We start from the raw sequence: 22074 nt of genomic DNA on the forward strand, positions 1-22074 counted from the left end.
ATGTCATTACCATCTACAGAGTATGCAACGGAAATATAATAATAACAATAACAATAATTGTATAAATAATGGCCCTCTCATGTAAACAAGTAACCGAGAAATGGTTTTATTACACACATCAGACATACGCATAAAAACTGCTTTAATATCGTACCAGACCTTGAATGTTAGAAAACGCATCTACGGAAAGAAAAATTTTAATGGATTCCAAACAATATTAAAAACCTAAAAGGGGTAAGCGACTATTTTTATTTTTTTTGTTGCGGTTCTGAGGTCTAATACGGTTTTCAGTTACCCGCATAAGTTGCCGAGAAGGTAAGAATCGCAACCATAAAGTCAATATTCGTGCTTTCAAATATCGGTGCAGTAGAGTTTACATTGATTGCTCCATCAGTTAAAGCATAACAGTTATTGATTGAGCTCACATTCAATAGTCTGCGGCCACCGCCTCTCTATTACTTTCTTTCTTTCTCGTTTTCTTTCGTCACTTCTTTCCGGCTGCCATCGCGTTGCACGATTAGGGGCATCCCCTGCCTGATTGGTCGTAGTAAAAAAAGAAAAATAAAATAAAAAAAAATAAAAATTGTTAAGTTTAATACAAAGACAGGTGATCTTATGCAAGAAAACTATAGTTCATATCTACGAAGAAAGTGTAATTTAAGTTGTTTAGGAGACCTTCTTAAGTCGAAAATAGAAGTTGTTGTGATACAGGCAAACTTTTAATCAGCTGCGCTTTCTTTTTTTTATTTTAACCCACCACTCAAGCGAGGGGGCCAGCGAGAAGTGAGGGAAGAGAAAGAGATACTAGGGTTACCTAGTGGTTTTGTACCCAATCGGTAACCGTTATCGTTTATCGTCGGAGTACTCACTATCGCTACAAAAAAACGTGAACTCTCTACCTTAATGAAGAGAGAATCGCTGCAAATAAATGTGAATGAATATATATATATATATATAAATATATACATATATATATCTTGGACTTTGGCTCTTTTGTAAATTTGCTTCATTTATAGGCGAAAGAAATAAAAGAAAAAAATAGATTGGTGAGACTGCCGCCTATGCAGTTTCGCAACTTTGCCACCAAGACGAATGTGGCTTAAATAGCTTTGTTTCACTTGGCTCCTCTCAACTTCTTCAAAAATGACCACATGGAAGCCTTAACCTCGAAACATCATGCCGAAGGCAGTCAACAAAACCCCTGGTTAGGGATCTTAATAGCTTCGGCACAAAGACGAGGAGTTAGAAACAGACTCAGTTGACTCTGTGTCTCTGCAAATTCTGACCGAGTAGAAAACATATCTTTCGAGAATGTGAAATAAAGACGCTGCCCACGGGCTTCAATAATTTTCTCAACAAGACGAGTCAGAAACCAATAAAAGCGACTTAAGTGACTCTATTTTGCTTAGTTTCTGGTAACTCCTGTTAAGATGATATTCAAGAAGGTTCGACTTACCACAGTGTTAATTGAAATGGTTTGGAATCTGTCCCAATAAAACTGTAGTTATGCTAAAATCTGGATTAAAGAGCGAAATTTTTGCTCAATCAGATGCTTTTCGTTTTAGACTTTTAGAGTGACCTTCGTGGAAATTCTTGAAGTCGGTGACAAGATGAATCGATCTCATTCATGTCTTGACCGTTCCGACAACATTTCAATTTGAGGAAACCGGAGCTTAAAATGTCTTAGAGAAAATTTGCGAAGCGCCGAATAAACGCTTATAATGTCAGCCTAAGGAACGGTTTCAATTGGTAGGAAAAATTACATGATTAAAGTTGATTTAAAGCCGACTAAGTTTTCTTCATTTTCAAACATTTTGAGTTAGTTAAGAATCAGAGATAGTGCCTAGTCTGCCGTCGTCTGCTTCGCATTCTAGCAGCTTCTGCAAAAATCGTTGCAAGCAATCCCTAGACTAGGAGGAAACAACGAATACCATAAGCTACGGCCTGGAAAGACAAAACAAGTACCCTCTACTCCCGTGTTCACCCATAGCGAGATTATGTCTGTCGATATCAATTTTTAATGCTACTGGCTATTTTTATACCTTATACCATTTGCGATACAATGCAAAGCAGAGTTGCGTGGATGTATGCAATGCATAGCAAAACTTGATAGCCGCTTTTTATTATACCGGTTGACCTAACCTTTTCTGTCCGTCTGCTGTATTGTTTGCGTAGGTTGAGCGTATAGGTCGTAATTTTTTGGAATATTTTCTTTTCGTCCAAGGACGAACGCTATTCAAAATAGTTCGGATAAGAAGGCTTTTTCAACCACATCGCTTATATTATATTATTTTAAAAAGTTGATATGCGGATAACTGCAGAATGGTGTACGAAATTCGATGACGGATAGTGTTCCACTATAATGTTCTATGAAAATGCTTCCCCTTATGAATCAATTCCACTTGCAGGCGAGAACCATGAGCTTTGCAATCAATGATCGCCCTGTGGTAAAAATTGTCGTGTCAGTTTTCTCACTTACTTGTTTCTCTTGCTATTACTTTTTTTCCTTTTTTTTCCCCTAACTTGCGCCCCTTTTCTATAAACGAAAGAAAGTAAGGGAAAAATGGGAAAAAGAAGGACAGATACCACATGATCGGAATTCGATTGAACGAAAAAAAAGATAAAAAGGATTTCTGAGTATAATTTCTGCTTAGCGTAACTTAACATCTGCCGGGAATACAATAAGGTCTCGAAACTTAAATGATATCAAGATAATAGTAAAATATCAGATCCGATTGCGATCCGTGACAATCGAAAATTAGACTTGTAATCCCCATGAGGAGCTTAATAACAATTTAACTATGATTGACTTCCTTGACGAAAGCCTTGTTCTGCTAATATCATAGCTTCCGTTAACTTTTTTTTAAATTAATTTAATCAAACTCTACTATGTGAGAGAGACGATCAATAGGCCATTTCCTTAGCTTAATATCTTTAGTAGTAAAATTAAAAAAAAAAAATTTTTTTAAAAACCCCCGCTAATAAGTAAAGATTAAGAAAAGAATTTTATTTGCATTCAAATTGCAACAGATTTATGACGAATTGTGTACCTATATTTAAATGCATACATAAATATGTTAAATAGAAATTTATATAAAAGAATAAGAAGACGATAAGAATATAAATGTTAAACATACGCATTTAAAATGCATATAAATGAATACGAAATCGTATATATATTTTAAGAGATATTAAAGAAAATGAATCTAAAAAAAAAAAAAATAAATAAATAAATAAATAATTTCAATCATATACAAAGAAATTTTACTTGAGAAAAGAAGGAAGAATAAAAATGAGAAACAAATCAGAAAGAACTATATAGAATATTCACATATATTTTGCATACATAAAAATTTTTCCTACAATAACAAAATAATGTTTAAAAAGAAAAAGAAGAAAACAGAAAAGAACAGCAATAACAATAATTGTAACATAAATCTCCACAATAACACAAAGCCATTTGCAGACATATACATACGAAGGTATACGTAAGTATACATATATATATATAGATAAATGTACATATATGCATGCATACATGTGTGTGCATGTATACATACACACATATATATACATACAATCATATATTTATTTATATATGTATATATATATGAGTACATCCGCACATCTGTGTATATCTTCGTATACTTATACATACATAATTTTTTTTTTGTGTATATTTTGCTGGAAATACACATATATATATATATATACATAAACATAGCTTATACATATAAACATCTACACGAACACTACATTATATACATATATATATATATATATATAAAAATGTATGAACCAAACAATCTGTGAAAAACTCTCAAAACCTGTCTTAAATAAAGCGTTTTATATATAAATTTCTATCATCTTTCGCTTCTTTTATACTTTAATAAAATATAAATTATTTATATATAATTTAAATGAAATTTATACATACATAATAAGGAAGAAAAAAAAGAAAAAAAAAGCAAAGTACCCGAATAGAAAGATAGCAGCAACAAGAGTAGCAGCAGCAGCACCAGCAGCGGCGTAAAGAAACAGCATCAGCAGCGATACACATGCATACGTACGTACATGAAACTGTCAACTCAAATAATAAGCACCGCGTTACGAGTCACGGAAAACGTTACGATGGTGTTTAAATAGTTAAGAGAATATTTTAACAAATAAAAATTTTATTAAATATCATTAAAAAGAAATTTATTTACAACTGCATGACCTACATACATATGTGTTAATATTATATACAAAATATACTCTATACCAGCAACAAAACAAGTAAAAAATATATTAAAAAAAAAAAAAACTTATTTCTATCTAAACAGAACAAATAACAAAGAAAAAAAGATTAAAAACCGACGAAAAGGTTTCTATAGAAGAATCCTTCTCTCTCTCTCTCTCTCTCTCTCTCTCCCTCTCTCTCTTTCTATCTATCTCTCTCTCTCTCTCTTTCTCTCTCTTAATCCAAAAATAAGGAAAAACAACAAGCGAGAAACAAAATAAGAAGAAGAAATGTCAACAAGACAAAATATTCTTAAAAATCAAATCCGATAACCAATCTAATCAATATTTTAATCTGTATATGTAAATGTTTGTTAATTGAATTCATTTATGATGTGTGCCGGATAAGAAAGTTAGTTATAAATAAGTAAAGCATACATGTATATAATTATGTATGGAAGTAAAGTAAACGGTATAGAACAGGATATATATATGATACTACATTTTTAAGCAAACATTACCGGCCGCCCATCTCACACCTCCTCCCATCCCTACATGACCACAAGTACACAATAAATCAGACGTTATATTATGCATATAAATGTAACAAACCCTCTATAAAAAACAACAACAGAAGGAAAAAATAAAACAAAAGAAAAAAACTAATAAAAATTAAAAATTAATTAATAATAAAAGTAAATAATTAATTATACATACATACATAAATATATAAATAATAATTAAAAATTGAGAATAAAAAACAATGTTTTTTTGTTGTTTTTGTATAAATGAAAAGTAAGTATAATACAGAGTAAGCAAAAGTGTGTTCAACGCTTAGTTTATGTGAAAAGCTTTTGAAGCGAGAGGAGAAATTTACAGTTTTTGTAACATTTGACTTTCGCTGTTTATTTATAAACTCAACCCTGCAACATTATCATAGAAGGTAGGGTTGGCAAATTTACCGACGAAAAATTGCGTCTAACAAAATAATTGCGAGGCCTAAGAGTCTGGCATGCTGAAGAACGAAAAAATGAAAGGCAGAAGTGCAAGAAGACCAGATAGGAGGAGACGGACTTGAGAAGGTGACTGTTTTTGTTGGTACGAAGGGAATAGTGATGTTTTTCTTGCTTGGAACGGAAGGGAAATTGAGAATTAAGCAAATATAGCTAAAGTGAAAAATTGTTTTAAAGCTTCAATAATCTAAAGAAGAAAGTGTATAAATTTATATGGTTATGTAATTATGGGGGTCGCACTTTGAAAATCATGCGTCGTTGGAGACCATGGATAAGGCAGGCTAGAGAGTGTCGGAGGCCACTTGCATTTTTGTTAGTTCTAAACGTTTGTAAAGTGCCCATGGGATAAAAATGTAAAAACCCTCTAAATGTCACAAATTAGCTCAACAATGATACTTGCGTCCGTCCCTTACATCCTTAAATCGTCTTAAAGTGGCACTTAAGTGTAGCCCGAAATGCAATAAAGGTAGTATTTATACATTTAGACGGACAGTAGGATTTCACAGAACTTAAGCTTTGTTATATTCTTCAGAACTAGCATAGCTTTCGAATCCTTAAACTGCCATATATAAATTTTTAGAAGTATATTTGAAAGTGTAGACGTGCAAATTAAAAATGTTGGTGAACGTATGTCAAAAATTAAGCGAAAAGTTTATATATTTGAATTTAAACGGTTATATTGCCAAACCCTTAATCAATTTAAATAGATTGACATGTGTCGTATCATAGTAGTAAAGTAAGTTCGATTCTCATTAGATTCAGGAATTTATTGAATGTTGCATTCCAACACAAAAAGTTATTTTCACCAAATCATCTAGGACATGAAAGTTATGTGATATTACTTTTGACTAATAGCACTCCTGGTGAAAGATTTTGATCTTTTGGAGCTCATGATTGGATTTAACCAGTTAACGATCAGTCTAAGTGGTCAAGTAGGTAAGAGTCTCGACTAGCAACTCAATCGTCGTGGGTCCAAATCTCAAGTGCGGTAGAGTATTTAACAAGCCGAAAGCCTTAGATGCTAGCGCTTCAAGATTTTAATCTTAGAAATTATTCTCTGGCTAAATTTATAATAATAATAATAGGAACTAGTTAACCAAAATATAATCGTCATGATCTGTGCATCTAGCCAATAAAAAATGTGATTTATATGATCAGATTCACTCTTTTATGAATCCTTTCCCTTTCCTTATCTTTCTTATAGTAATTTCTATGTCGTGCTAGATTTGAAATTATATTATTTAAAATTATTGTTTTTTGTCCTTCAAATGTCAAATGTATCTTATTCTGAATACTTATCTTTCCTTTTTGTACTCTACACGACCTGTGGTACAAGCTGTAATGATAATTATTAAGTTTATCAATAACCAAAGCGTCTTTGATCCCACCTACTTGTTCAAAGAAAAAAAAATTCAAACTGTATCATTTTTAGAAGCTAATGAAACCGATGTATTTGCCTTTGCTGAGCTAACTAGTTCGGGATGTGTGAGAGGTTTTATATTTTTGGCTCTCGGACATTGCTCAGACGTTTACACCTACAACAACAGCACGTGCTTACCCTTTAAAGAAAACACGGACAGACTTATCGAACAGGCATACACTAAGCCCTAAGCCTTTAACTACCAGCTCTACCTAATGGTGTCCTTCAGACCATGATGTACCTATGAAAGACGCCAAAAGACCTTTCTAACCCTACCTTACTCTCATCTAAAAACCAATTTAAGTATTCGACATTTTTTTATTCGTCTTTCATTCTTTCATTTTATTAACTTTTTACCAAACTAGCCAATATAATGAAATGAGGAAGAAAAAAAATTTAATACGAATTTTTATTTTTTTTTTAATCTTACTTAGTCGAAAAACAGAAAATTATTAAAATTTTATTTTGGGTTAACGCATATTGCTAAATAAGTATAATGTATGAAAACCTGTTTGTCTGATGTATCCGGCGCAGTAAATAGGGCGGAGTTTTCTTGAAGCATTTGGATTTCTTTAATTTTTTTTTAATATATTTGACGATGAAATTCTTCATTCTTAGGAAACAAGTTTACAAAATAAAAGTTTAGTTATTCAACTCGTAGCACTGTCAAGATCTATACCAAACATTTTCCGTTTTTTCCTTCACAACTTTTATTACCGAGCCGATCGCTCTGTTCATTCACAGATCGATTATTAGCCCTTTAATATAGCGTCCAGTGAGAGATTCTTACAATAGTTATGAATTTTCGAGATTTATTAACATCCTATAGTCGTTTACTAATTATTCGCAACAGTTTTATAGACTTAATAAATATCTGTACAAAGGCTATATTAAGTTTGCGTGAATGTAGGCAGTATTCAAAATGTCTTGACCTTTTGTTATAACAATCGAATCACAATCACTTTCTCAATCGATTTAAACTTATCTGTTAGCCTGTTTGTCTTGTGTTCGTCAGGCAGACAGACAAACTTAAAATAATAGGCACTATCTTAAGCACTTCTATGCGTTACATACGTCCGCACTAACTTAATATATCCTGTACTACAAGTGGTTTAGAGTATAATTATATAGTAAAGGGAAAAACAAAAGGGAAAAGAAAGTAAAATTTTTAAAAATATATCTTATAAATTTAAAATTTTTCCTTTATATTTAAAAAAAATAGATTTGGTAAAGCCCTTTATAATGAAAGCGTTGTGGGAGCCAAAAGTTTAGATCCCTCCGAAATTCTTTTGCAAATTTATATTCGATATATTCATTTTCGCTAACGGGAGAGCGCTCACCTCAAGCAGATGAGCAGATATACACATGGATAGACGGACACGCTTGGGTGCTTTCCAAATTTGACACTGGCTAAAAATTTATATACTTTGCGGTGTTTTTGAAGCTAGTTTTTGCTCTTTTCAAAAGCCTTAAAAAAAAAATTAAAATTTAGTACACAATAATATTTGGCAGGCGTAGTCAATTTTTTTCCATTTCTGTGAAGATGCTGCAGCATCGCCCACACAACATTCGTTCAAATTTTTGTACATTTATTTGCTATAGTTTATGAGTAATGAATAAAAAACCAATTTCTCATTTTGTTCCGTTCCGAGATGTTCTCAGTTCATGTGGTACTGCAAGCGAGTCCTTCGACCTATTTGACACATTTTCAATACCAAACTGAATGCAAGAATATCCAATGTTTCTGCCAAATATAAGGTCGATAGTTTCATTTTAACGGCCAGGAGAATGTTTACAACAGACGAACAGGTGGACATGATTAAATCGATTTAGAATTTGATGTTAGTCAATAATATATATTCATTGTGGCATCTCTGATCCTTCCTTCTGGGCATTGCAAACCTTTTGAAAGAATGAATGTACCAGTCATTCTTGGGTGATCGGTGTAAAAATAAATTGTTGTAATAAAAAAGATTTCGATAATCTACTAAAGTAAAGCTAAACATGTATATATATAAGCTTACGTTAAACTTTCGTATTGTGGCAGCTATTTACAATTAAGTGCACGGTCAACAAAGAGCCAGCATACAATGAACATGCAACATTGTTTACAAGATTTAGTCGCTTTTAAACTATCGTATGAGAGAGTCAAGTTTCATTAATTTAACGCTACGCAAATTCATTTCAAATAAATTAACAATAAATCTCATCAATCGCAGTCAATCGCATTTCAGTTGTTAGCTCGGCAAAAATAATATATAGAACTTTTAATAGATAGATAGATAGATAGATAGATAGATAGATAGATGATCTAAAGAGCATTGCAAGAGGTGCGTCCATTGTAATAACTTTAAAAAAAATAAAAATTTTGTTGACAATTTTTTTGGTATAAAATAAAATATAATATTTGGCAAGATTCGCGTATGTTCTTAAATATAAAAAAAATAAATATTTCTGAAAAATATTCAAAAATGACAACTCTGAAGTCCTGCTCGCGGGGCACTATCAAATTATGTCGATCTGCGGCGCGCAACTTATCGTATCGTAAAAATCGTATAATCTATATATCTAGGAGTTTCTAGAAATAATGATTTCTGCGTAATTAATGAGTATTATTAGTGAAAAAGTTCAGAGTTTGGACAAAAAAGTCATTCCTTCATTTATACAAACATTTACCAAAAATATCCTAAGTGATTCACTTGAGAAGACTATTTTAAAGATGTTCATAAAAAATTCGTACGAAAAAAATTAAAATTGTTCGAGTTATGCTGCGTGCCGTTTCCACAAATCGTAATTTAAATAAAATGCATTTAATGTCTATAGGGTCCGCATATTGCCACACAATTGCATAAAAAAAATCGATTTTTAATCATCGCAAACCAACGAATAAGAATGCTATAGCCAGGCAACGGCGATCATTAGATACCCTACACCCTACACTTCGCATATTACAATTATTTACTCGTTTTGGTTATAACTCACCAAAAATTATACATTATTTTCCTTCACAAGGCAAATCCACATATCGGAAAATGCCCAAAACATCATATGGCATGATCCATATTAATAAATTTAATTTACTTCCCTCATATTTTATTATTTTTTATTTTCCGTCATAAAAGACCAGAAATTACATTTTCTTTCCATATAAGTGCTTGGTTTTCTTGAAGTTTTAAAAATAGACCTATGTAATTCAGAATTCCCTGATGTTAATTTGTTACTATGGACTAACTTTCATCATAAAATATTGAAAAATCAATCTTTTTCTGAAGCATTTACTATTCATGAGAAACTTTGTATGGAAGGGCGGCCAAAAAATAGACCATTGTGGTTCAAATTTGGTACACTTCATTTTTTATGTCTAATTAATATCACAAAAAAGTGTTATTCAAAAACTATTAACTATTAACAGTTACGGCATATAAGTGCATACCAGCGCAGTCTAAATTCGGTAAGAATGATTTTTTTCTCAATTTGCAATTATGCACCAATTTTCATAAAATATCATAAAGCATTGAAAATTATACCCTTTCACGATAGAGAGATTCAGTTTCCGTAAGGGCAGTTATATGGCAAGGCGTTCAAAAAATTACTTCATCCGTTTCATTGTTTTCACACCTATTTAGAATGCCCGGATTGCTTGTACTAAACGATCTGTATCACGAATTTGTAATAATTACAATATTTTTCCCTGTAACGACTTATCAAAATAAGCCATTTTAAGGTGAATGGCACGAATCATTCTCAATAGCGTTCATCCTTGGGTCAAAATACGTTAGCGTACCAAATTTTATCAAAATAGCTCAGAAATTGCGGCCTGTAGGTTGAATAAAAGGCAACATGGACAGGCGGGTGGACAAATTTGGATCGATACAGAAAATGATTCCGAATATATGTATTTGTACGTAATGAAAGATAAGTCTCTCTCCAGTCTTTCTGGGTGTCCGTCTGCACAACCTGTACCGCATACAGTGTAGACTATAAGAATTGATTTTTCGAAAAGTTTGCAGTGGACTTATCCCTTAAGCGATTAAAAATTCTTACATTATTTTACTAAAATTTTTTTCTAATTCACATCAATCTAATAAAAAAACATTAATAAATCACTATAGGCTAAATATTTTTTAGACTAATTATCATACAAATAAATTCCTTATCACATTATTATCAACAATCTTATCGTTCTAATAGTTCCAAAAAAGAAAAGAAAAGAACGTAGTTATGTTTATTCTGAAGCGAAAAAACTTTTGTAAATCTGTGGTGGTACTATTGATGCATTCAGTGTTTTTAAACTCATACGAAGCCCATATAATTCAAGTCGATCATGATAGATTTGAACATAGCAGCATTTTGAAACCTTATTTGCCACCACTATTACTGCCGCATGTAACCTCAGTCTCACATACGGAGCAAATAATATCAGGACAAAGTGAAAATGAATTGTCGCCAGCCGAACTAATGGTTGATCTAACTAATGATTTAACATATCGCATCATGTATTATCATTCGATTTTGAATCGAAACAATTTTGCATTTTCTCCCACGGCTTTAATGAGTATTTTAATAGCACTTTATGAAGGCTCAGCGGGACGTAGTGCAACTGAACTAAAAACGACACTCTTTTTACCATCTAATCGGGATATCATACGTGTGGGTTATCGTGACATACATCGACGTTTAAGGGTAAGTAGCCACGATCTTAATATTTGAATGAGCTATCGCAAGGCAAAGTCAAAATAGAAACAAATAAAAAAATTGTATTCGGATGTGATCAAATCTTTTGTACCCATCACCGTTATCTTAAATAAGACCCAAAAAAAAAAGAAACTGGAAAAAATCAAAGTTCCGTACTTTATAATATTGGTTGGGCGAGGATGATTTTTTCTATTTTTTAGAATAGAAGTGGAAATATATACAGCTTATTTGTTTTAGGTTTAGTGTATTGAACACGGAAAGCAAAAATATTCGCAGTTTTGGTTGCATTATAGACGTGTCCTTTGACCGTTTTAGGCAATTTTCAAAATCTTTTACAATTTAGGAGGCGTTGCCTTCATTTTTACGAATGGGAGATTGTTTACCACAGATACATAGTTAGGCGGACCTCCTTAGGTGCATTCGGAATTTGATACTGGTGAATAGTATATACCTTATGAATTTTTTAAAATTTGCTTCTGAACGTTATAACGATTTTGGCAAAATAAAATTAAATTGTGATGCGCTATAATATTGGGTAAACGCTCCCGATTTTTTCGATTATTGCGTAAGTACTACAGCATCGCCTTTAAATTATACGTTTAAATTTTTTACAGATTTATCTGCTGCAGTTTGCGCGTAACCAATTTTTCCCCGTTTGGAAAAAATAGGGATTCTCCGCTTCGACCGGTCTTCCGCCAAAACTTTTCGAAAACTTCCAATGTTTCTGTCAAGTCTCATTCCTGTAGCTAGGCGAATGTTTACAACAAACATTGCACAGACTGTGCACAAAATTTACCTTACAAATCCTTAAATACGGGCAGACGGAAGGAAAGACTTGCGTACATCACCTCAATATTTGATGCTAATCAAAAATATTTATACTTTAGGGAATACTGTGCAGCTTCCCTTTTACAGACATTTTACCAAAAAAATAAAATTCTAATATTCTTTAACATTAGTCGGGCCTGACACTATAGAATGGCGAATAAAATAGACATAGAAATTTGTATAGTTTTATCGATTGTACCTTGTGAGGAGATTCTTTATGCTTTGAAAGACAGAAGTATTCTCAATTGACATGATATTGTAGGCATGCATCCTTTCACCGATTTGGTGCATTTTAAAAGCCAACTTGTTGGCAAGAACTTTCAAGGTTTCCGTTTAATAGGATGGTTTCATTGATTTTGTTAAGAGATTGTTCACCACAGATATTAAACAAACGGACAGACGGACAGACATGCTTAAATCAATTCAAAATATGATGCCGATCAAGAACATAAGCGTAAATACTTTATAGGCTCCTTGAAGCTCCTGGTGATTGCAAAGATTGACACAATAAATATATCTTCTCTCTTCGGTGGTAGATATGAGAATAACTTTTTTTTCGCATAACCCGTTTAGAGACTTTTTGAAATTTCCCATTTTCATTCATTGTGTGAAGAATATACTTTTGGTCCTACGGTATACAATGTATGAAACTGCAAAATATTTTCTTATACAGGGGCATGTAAGTTGGCCAATGGGAATCCGTTTACCAGTAGCTTTTTTGCGGATCATAGGACAAATTTCGATTTCAGTTTGCCATCTATGCTGAGTTTTTGTAGAGAATAACCACATTTAGATATGTATTTATATGTATACATATTTCTTTTTGAAGTTTTGGGCGGAAGCCTTTCAACTGTATATCGCCAATAACATGTTATAAGAATTTTTTGGTTAGTTTAAATTATTTGAAGATTTTTTTACTTAAATTTTTGATTTTATTGACTTATTAGTTATTTTAATATTTAATCTTTCTTTTCTAATTGAGTTATATGCTGAAGTCGCTTGTATTTTCACCAAAAACAGCATAAAAAATGACCACATCTATTTGTTTACTAAAGTTTTAAACAGCCCTAATAAAAGTTGTTATATTTGACATTTTAATATTTGATATTAACATTTCTTCTTCAACAACACATTATTTACTTTTTTTACTAAATTTAATATTCCATATTAATTATGCTTCTTCTTCTTTCATAAGCGAGCAAATCAACAAGTGATTTGCTTTTTTTACTCAACTCAATATTGGATATAACCTTTTTCCCTCTTCTTCTGGAAGTGATCACATGATTTAGACTTTTTACTGAACTTAACATTGGTATTAATTTTTCTTCTTCTTCTCTGCTGGAGCAACTCAGCAACAGATGATTCACTTTTTTTACTCAAGTCAGTATTTGATATTAACTTTCTACTTCTTTTTTTATAACTGAGCAAATCAACAATAGATGATTTGAATTTCTTACTGAATTCAATATAGAACATTAACCCTTCTTTTCTGCTTCTTCTTCTGAAAGTTAGATGATTTAGCTTTTGTGCTCAAGTTAGTATTTGATATTAACTTGATTGAAGAAAATTTAATATTACATTTTAACCACTGATATGTAATACATTACTCAAAAGCCTCGTAGGTCGATATACAGATATAGGCGGACTACTGACGAATGCATACGGTTTTTCTCTTTGTGCATGATTCATCTTTTTGCTCAACTCAGTAAATCATCTGTTGTTGATTTGTTGATTCGCAGAAGAAGAAAAAAAGTTAACTTGAAATGCCACCACATCAAATACGTCACTGAATAAGGTCTTAGGATATTTTACAAACCATAGGATGATTGTTGATAAATTCATATGATTTTTGAAAGCTACTGAACCTCGAATGAGATATGTTCGTATTGCATGAAGTTTCGACAATTAACTTGGATATTACTTACAAATTACAAGTTGATCGCTGAAAAATGAACAAGATCTTGTACAAAAGACTTCTTTTCAAGGCCCTAATATCCGCGTAATTACAAAAGATTTTTTTATTTTAAAGAAATCTAAAGTTTTACCTTTTTTTTTAGACATACTTTTTTGACACAGATAACCCATTAAAGGGCTTAAGTTTAAATAAAGAAAATGTAACAATTAGTCGAGAATATGAAAATATATTAATATTCTATGGCTATGATTTGGGCATGGATATGATATCAACAATGATGCCTGATATGACGACGACCACATCAAAGTCACGTCCCTCTAAGGGCACAAGCATTCCTGAAACGACCGAGAAGCAATCACCTTCAATACCTACAGAAGCAACTATTAAAGTTTCCACCACCAGCCCCACCATAACTACAACAACTCCTATGACAGATATTTTAACCACATCGGAGACAGTGACATCAGGAACAACAATAAATGATAAAGAAAATCCGTCTTCGGAAACTACAACAACGTTTGATTCTAAAGAAAGTATGCAAGAAGTAACAACTACGGCTCCAATAGAAGGCATAACAGAAGGTGAAGCGGTTTCGAATGTTGAAGCCGCCGAATTGGTATCATCGTTTATAGCCGACGACAATTCGGAACCCTTTGCTCGCATACAAAAAGTTCGTGTAACACGATTGCCGAGCGCCAAACTTCAGGCGCCATTATCTTCTATGAAACCTAAAGTTAATTATTTACCGGCAAAACGATCAAACCGAAAATTAATTAAACGTCATAAGCGTCATCTTTTCGGTTATAAGGATTTAAATTCCAATCTCTTTGTAACTTTATTCAACTCTGAGCATCCAACTGCCCATTTACCCAATATTGGCGAACATCACTCTGTTGATATACCAAATTTAAATGTAATTTCAAATCATTATGGAACCGAATTAAATCCAAATTTCATTACAAGTACAAATAATGGCGAAATTGGAAATGCTATTAAACAAAATTATAATACCGATGTCATTAGTCATGTATTCTATTTGGGTAATCAGCAAACAATTTATACCACATTTAAGGTCTACAATGCCGTATTGTATTATAAATATTTTAATAATTTGGGCATGAGCGCAATTGAATTGGAATTAAATACACCGGAATATAATTTATTAATACTATTACCAGATTTTCATACAGATTTAGTAACGGCAGCGGCATCTTTACGTTTCGCACCGAAATTGCGATTACTTCGTAAGCAATTGAAACCTAAATGGGTTCAAGCGACAATACCCGATTTTCAATTAAATGGCGTAATGTTTTTAACAAACGATTTACAAAATGTCAGTTAAACTGAATAAAAAGAGAATTTTATTCATTAAAATTCACTTACAGATGGGCATTGGAGATATATTTGAGCCGAATCGGGCAGATTTTCGACCAATGACTGATGAGAAATCAATCTACGTTAGGCATATTGAGCAATCGATTAACATTCATATACACACACATCCCATCAATCAATTGAGACGTAAGTATATAAGCGTATCGCGAAATATCTCTCACCAAATTGTTTGTACAGACCATTTAGTTAACCAGCCATGCACAACAATAACAATTATTGTATAATAATTAACCGCCGCGAGGGGAGGGTTAGATGGATGGTAGTATACACTATTTTTGCATTTAATGTTTTCTTCTTTTTTTTGTTTTTGTTTTTATTTTTGGTTAACTTCACACATGAAGGTACGAATGGCGCTCAAACGCAGCCGATACAAATCTCAGTTAATCATCCGTTTATGTTCTTCATTGTCGATCGTGATTTGGACGTGGCAGTGATGGCGGGACGTATATTAAATCCATTGAATGTGCGAATACAATAAAAGATTACATCTCGAAGGAGATGATGTAAAAATTACGTTGCTATTGTTTTACATTCATTTACAGCATATTCGTAATTTCAAGTCAATTACGAAATTCATTTCATTCCAAAAGAAACGATTGATGAATTTGTTATCTCGTGCCGTTACAATGCATTGAAATTGGTGCGGAAATCTGCTGAAGCGATATAGGTACAAATGAATTGCAATTTTGAACAAAGACTTTATCACAATAATAATCATAATCACCAAAATCAATGATTCTGCCGGAACATCTCCCTGACTTACAAAAATATATAAATTTTCTAATTCTTTTAATGAGGAATTATTTCTCTTCATATAAATTTAAATTTATTCACAAGCATATATATGAACTCGATATTAAGACATTAATTTCAAATATTATTTATACATTGAACATAAAAAAAAAACATAATTTTTGTACGGAATTCAAAGGTAAATAAATGTAAAAATGTTGATGCAATAAAAAATGGATTGGTTGGATAGCGATGTGAAACCATTAAAAATTGATACGATTATTATCACGATTCTGAGTAGTAAGGTTACGTAAGATTTGCAATTTAAGATTTTGTATTTGTACATCTTTAAGATAAAGAACGCGATCGCGTTTTTGCTGCAATTTCAAGTTGCGCAAACGTTCCCGCTCGACAAGTATATCGCGCCTTTGTTGCAATTTCAAAGTGCGCAAACGTTCCCGCTCAACAGCAATTCGATAAAAGTGAAGTCGACAAGGACGTCGCTGACGGCCCATCGTTGCGGGGCGCACGTTGGTTTCATGTAAGCGCACTTCATGTTGATTTTGCTGCAAATGTACAGTTTTCTCAGTTGTTGTTGTTGCAGTATCGATTGTGGCAGCGGTAGCAGCGAATGCGTTCCTAACGTTAGAATCAAGAGTAGCATTAGCCACGCTAGGTAATGAACTGTTATTGGAAGAATTGTTCATATCACCCGCTTCCATCATTTCTGATAAAGAATCAAGGTTGTGCAGCATAACTTGCATAACGCTGGACTCGTAAGATTTGCTAACGCTAGTAACCGACACCTTATTGCTTACAGATGTTGAGATCGGAGTGGGATGTTCTTGCATTAGACATTCGCCATCGTATTCGTCAAGAGATGGTGACTTTTCAGCTTTAATGTGCAATTCATCTTGCAGCGGTGTTGGCAGAACGGCCGATTTGTCGAAAATTGTTTCCAAGCGATTTTCGGCGCAAGAGCGCACACTTGTATCTACTCTATTATCCACAGGCAAATTTTCGTTTGTAATAGCTGGTATATTAGAGCCAGGTGCTAGTCCTTTTTCCACGGCTTCTTTAACTTTTTTAGCTTCTGCCGCCCGGATGCGGCCTAATTGTTGTTTAAGGCGTTCCTTTGAGCGATTGTAACCAACTGCTTTCATATTTTGCGCAATTTCATCCCAGGCTTCAGATTTACGTTTAATAGTCATCGTATCGCTACTTTTATTTTCCAATATACTTTGATGCATGCGCGTAAGCGAAAGCAGCAATTGCTTCTCAGGTTCTGTCCAATTCGGTTGTCGCTCACGTTTTTCCTTAACTATTTTCGGCAAAGAATAGGCTAAAAGTAGCGAAGATAACCACATATTAGTTAAACTTTATTAATCATTTCAACAAATTTCTAAAAAAAAGTATAGAAAAAAAAATAATTTTTCGATTACCACTTAAATCCATAGCTTACTATTAAAGCGAAATTAGTCAAGTTTTAATTTTCTTTTTATATGTAGTTAAATTCTAATTTGAAGGTAGTTGTACAGATCTGTAACGTCTGCACAATTAAGTCAGTGCTACCAGCTGCACTGTTAACCTTACAGTATTTAGATTTTATAAAAAGCAACGTCATGTTACAATTTTATTATTTGTATGCATAATTTCAAAGGAATATTATCATTATAACAGGAGATTTTTTCTAAAACCATATTGACCATTGCGTGGATCCCCTAGAATCCGGAGAAATTTTCAAAGACTGCTGTTAATAATTGCTGCATATTTATGTAAATTAAAATATTAAGTGTTGCCAACTTCATATTGAAAATTGTTTAGTCCGTGACTGCTTGCTCGCAAAACACATGATTTATTGCGATATATATGTATATTATATAGCGTCGTCGAAAGTAAGTAAATCATAAATATAAAACAAATAAAACAAATAATACAATATAAACATATAATACATAAAGAAGATATTTTTGTACGTACATGTATATATGTATATATATATATAAATATATATAATTATGTGATATAGGAGAGAAAACTCTAAATTAACGTTGTGAATTCGAATTCGTTTCGCCCAAAAAAGAGCATGTCTAGAAATAATATTTGCCCTTTGCTGTTTCGCTATACGAGTCGGAGCCATAATTTTAATCGAGAAATAAAACATAAATAAGCAAAAAGTTCAATAGCTTTAAATAAATTTGACGTGAGTGAGGAAAATTTTGTAAAAGTCGTAAAATTTCGGCAAAATGGAGTTTTGTAAATGTCCTGAAAAACTTATTAAACGGTTATATCAATCGAGACTTTACGGAGACAAATTTTTACTTCATAGCGGCTGTATCTGCGCCAATGCTGACATACAAAACCATGAAGAAGTTCCATTCAACGAACTTAGGTTACCCTGCCATTACATTGTGTGATGACAGCGCTATTTTTGTTTTTCGAATAACAAAAAAAACTGTTGCTTTGACATTTATTTTGTACATTTTTAACTATGTTTGTATTGTATTGTGTCTGCGAACCTAAGGTATCTATTTTATTTGTGGTGTATGGGGTACTTGCACACATATATGTGATTTTACACAATGAAATTACAATCAGCGGATCCGATTCAGGGCCGATAAAGAACATTTTTCAATTTATGTATTCATCAATACACATATATGCACACATATATATATGATCGTTGTAAAAAAAAGAAAAACAGTTATATTACCAATCACAAAATCTGTTCAGTTGCAGTGTGAATTTTAAGCATTATCGTTGTTGCGAATAGCGTCTAAGCAGAGAATGGTAACTATAAAATAAAAAAAAAATAAATTTAAAATAACTTGCTTGAAAAACTTACTTTCATTCTGTTACCAAATATGTACACATTTTAAAGTCCTTTGTGCGAACTGTGGCCGCTGCTTTCGGCATACAAAGTTGTTGATTATGGTTAAGGGTGTTCAATATTTCCGAAAGTTAAAGTATGTTTAAGAAAACAAAACAAATTTTTTTTATATAATTTAAAAATGAATATAAAATCTACTAAACAATTAATTTGTTTAATTGTTCAAAATTAATAAAAGTGGAGCGAACTTATTAACCGCATTAACTACCAATTGAGAGTATTTCCAGCATCTCGATATCAGTTTAAGCGACATCGACAGTCACATGCGTAGGCGAAGGTATTCGTTTAAGCATAGATTTTAGGTAAATATTCCTAAAGCGTAAATTACTTAAATGTTTCAAAACAAAAATAAAAACAAATAAATAACGTTACGGAAAAAGTAAAGCAGAAACGTAAAAAAAACACTAAATTAAATTTTCGGAAAAGTCAAATAAAAACAAAATTACAAAAATGTAAACACTTTTTCGGTAAATCCCTGCAGTTATATTCTTTCCATTTTTGTTTGAATTTGAAATCCTCTTCATCGTCAATAGAAGATGCCACAAATTTGAATCTATGGCTAACAATAAGTGCAGAAAAACGCTTTCTAGAGGTCTCTTGGGAAAACGCTCCCGCCCGAGAAGGTGAATGGATCATGTTAACAGTGGAAGTGGACTTTTCAGGTAATTCAGAATTTAATTTTGATCAAGTGTACATAGAGTTTTCAGGTTTTTGAAATATACTTCTGATTTTTACAACGTACCCAAGCACTTTGTAGAAAGAAAATGCAAATATTTACATGTTTGCCTTACATAGTGAGAAAGCGAGATAACTTTAAAAGCGATCATCATGAAAACGCATTATTGTATCTCCAATGCATTATTTCTAAGAATGATAGCCTGTGTTGCTAGTGCTCAATGTCTCTTTTTTTAGTCTAAGAATTCAATTCATTAGTCTAAAATTAAAATAATAATAATAATAATAATAAGAATGACAGATATTATGTATCCCGTTAGTGTGCTTAACAATAAAGTCTTCGTTTACAAGACGTATCTAAATCTTTTTTAAATCTTCTCTTCTCATATATGTGTATATATATGTAAATATATATATATGTTTCAAATATATGTATATGATTGTATATGATTGTTTTGTATACAAAAATTGTATTTAATTTTTTTGCAGGCATATATATAAAATTCTCAATGATCGATATATATATATATATATATATGTATATGGATGTACATTGTACATATACTATACGAATTACTATAAAATTAAAAATAAAACAGTTCTTAATATCTTGTAAAAGAATTTAATTACTTTATTCAATATTATATATAGAAGTCTGCGAATGTTATAGAGATCCCGCTGGGTAGACATAGAAAGTAGTGGTTATGAAATTGCAAACAGTTCCGAGCCAACGAGAAAAGGAGTATATTTGACTGAAAGGGACACGTATTGGATTTCAAATAAAGGTCTCAATCTCGCCTTATATATATAATCACTTATAAAATTTTCCACTGGTTTAAAAAGTTGTTTTTTTTTTTTTTAAGTTTCTCTAAGGTCTAATCTGGAAAACTTTTCTGCAACAAACAGCCGTTTAGTTGATGAAGGCAGTCAGTTGTTTGAGATGTGTAAAATTGCGAGTACGAAAAATTTCATATAAATTATTGTATAATTCAAAGAAGATTATCTAAAGGCGTTGAACTTTCTGCATTCAAAAATTAAAGGCTCAGCTGACTTTGCAGTGCTGCACTATTCACAGACATCATTTGATCATTTTCATATAAATAGTATGTGTATGTATGATTGCTCATGAGTTGAGAAGATGATCTTTCCTTTTGAGCATCATATTTATCCTTCCATCCTTGCGTGATCTTTTTCCGAATTAGACAGAGAGCATCACTGGGAGGATAATTGATGGATTGTAACGTCAAATAGAATCTCACGCGTATGCATATCAGACATTACATTAAAAACTGAAATAACTGCGGCGTGGAATTCAGATCAGAAGTTCTGGTATCAGCTTGCATAGCTGCAAAAGACTTCATTATTTCTGGAGACCATAGTTTCGAAGACAGAAGGTCTACCTATTTTCACTTTTAAAAGTTTCTTAGCAGTTAGCAGATAGGCCCACTTCGAAACGGGAAGTTCACCCGGAGAGACTAGCGCAGCGTCTTAGCCGAAGTGTTGAAACAGGTGTATTTTTTTCGTTATGTATTCCGGCAAATGACGTGAAGTGTACTAGGCATATCCTATTTTTGATCGGAGTAAACATTTATACGCATTGGAAGCTTTCTTTTGGGGGAAGTCCGTTTTGCAATTTGCTCATGAGTTTGATAACATTTGTTCCAAACTAACTGTGCTGAAAGGAGTCCAGGTAAGGTTATACTTGCATTAATAATCCTGCCAAGGAATTTAAGAGATGCTGCCTGATTAATCCTTGTTCCATTTATCGATATATTGTCTACTTTAGTAGATCCCTTTGCCGGATTTAATCACCGAGGGGAGATCATTAATGTATAAATTAACCAAAAGGGGTCCAAAATGGCTGCCTTGAGGCACGTCAGGCGTCACGGAAATTTATCCAAGGTGATGAAGTTAAACAAAACCCAAAATAATTTGTTAGGCAGATACGAACTTATCCATTTCACTAAGTACAAAGGGAAGCCAGAGGTGTGAAGTTTAACGACCAATAAGTCATGGTTAACTAAGCCAAACGCTTTGCTAAAATCAGTAAATGCGACGTTGGTGCGAGAGCCACTAGCGAAAGCCTTGAAAACATGGCAAATAAACTTTAAGAAGTTCGTCAAAGTAGATCTTCCTTTCCGAAGGCCATCGTGGAAGGGAAAAATGTAACATTTAATAGCAAAAGCTAGATGCTGAGTAACAATTCGCTCAAACAATTTCGGTAAGACACTCAACTTGGCGATGACTCTATAGTTCTCAAAGTGACGTCTATTTCCAGATTTGGGAATTG

At 32.6% G+C, this 22074-nt stretch overlaps 2 protein-coding genes across 2 annotated transcripts; one reads left to right on the top strand and one right to left on the bottom strand.

Annotated features, from left to right (window-relative positions):
• The first annotated feature begins 10027 nt into the window (after positions 1-10027).
• Positions 10028-16182, top strand: LOC119638183. The gene is made up of 5 exons (XM_038034832.1): positions 10028-10105; positions 10846-11337; positions 14235-15425; positions 15478-15613; positions 15829-16182. The coding sequence occupies exons 2-5, from the start codon at positions 10876-10878 to the stop codon at positions 15963-15965; spliced, it is 1926 nt and encodes a 641-aa protein (XP_037890760.1). The 5' UTR covers positions 10028-10105; positions 10846-10875; the 3' UTR covers positions 15966-16182.
• Positions 16183-16482: 300 nt separating this feature from the next.
• LOC119638182 lies at positions 16483-17742 on the bottom strand. The gene is made up of 2 exons (XM_038034831.1): positions 17662-17742; positions 16483-17561 (listed from the first exon to the last, which is right to left on the bottom strand). The coding sequence occupies exons 1-2, from the start codon at positions 17672-17674 to the stop codon at positions 16483-16485; spliced, it is 1092 nt and encodes a 363-aa protein (XP_037890759.1). The 5' UTR covers positions 17675-17742.
• Between the last annotated feature and the right edge of the window lie 4332 nt (positions 17743-22074).

The sequence above is a fragment of the Glossina fuscipes genome, unplaced genomic scaffold, assembly GCF_014805625.2.
Source record: "Glossina fuscipes isolate IAEA_lab_2018 unplaced genomic scaffold, Yale_Gfus_2 84, whole genome shotgun sequence".
Lineage (NCBI taxonomy): Eukaryota > Metazoa > Arthropoda > Insecta > Diptera > Glossinidae > Glossina > Glossina fuscipes.

Coding starts and splice junctions, on each gene's coding strand:
- LOC119638183 (XM_038034832.1), top strand. CDS start 10,876: ATGTTTATTCTGAAGCGAAAAAACTTTTGTAAATCTGTGGTGGTACTA. Junction 11,338..14,234: donor ACATACATCGACGTTTAAGG/GTAAGTAGCCAC, acceptor CTTTTTTTTTAG/ACATACTTTTTTGACACAGA. Junction 15,614..15,828: donor TCCCATCAATCAATTGAGAC/GTAAGTATATAA, acceptor TCACACATGAAG/GTACGAATGGCGCTCAAACG.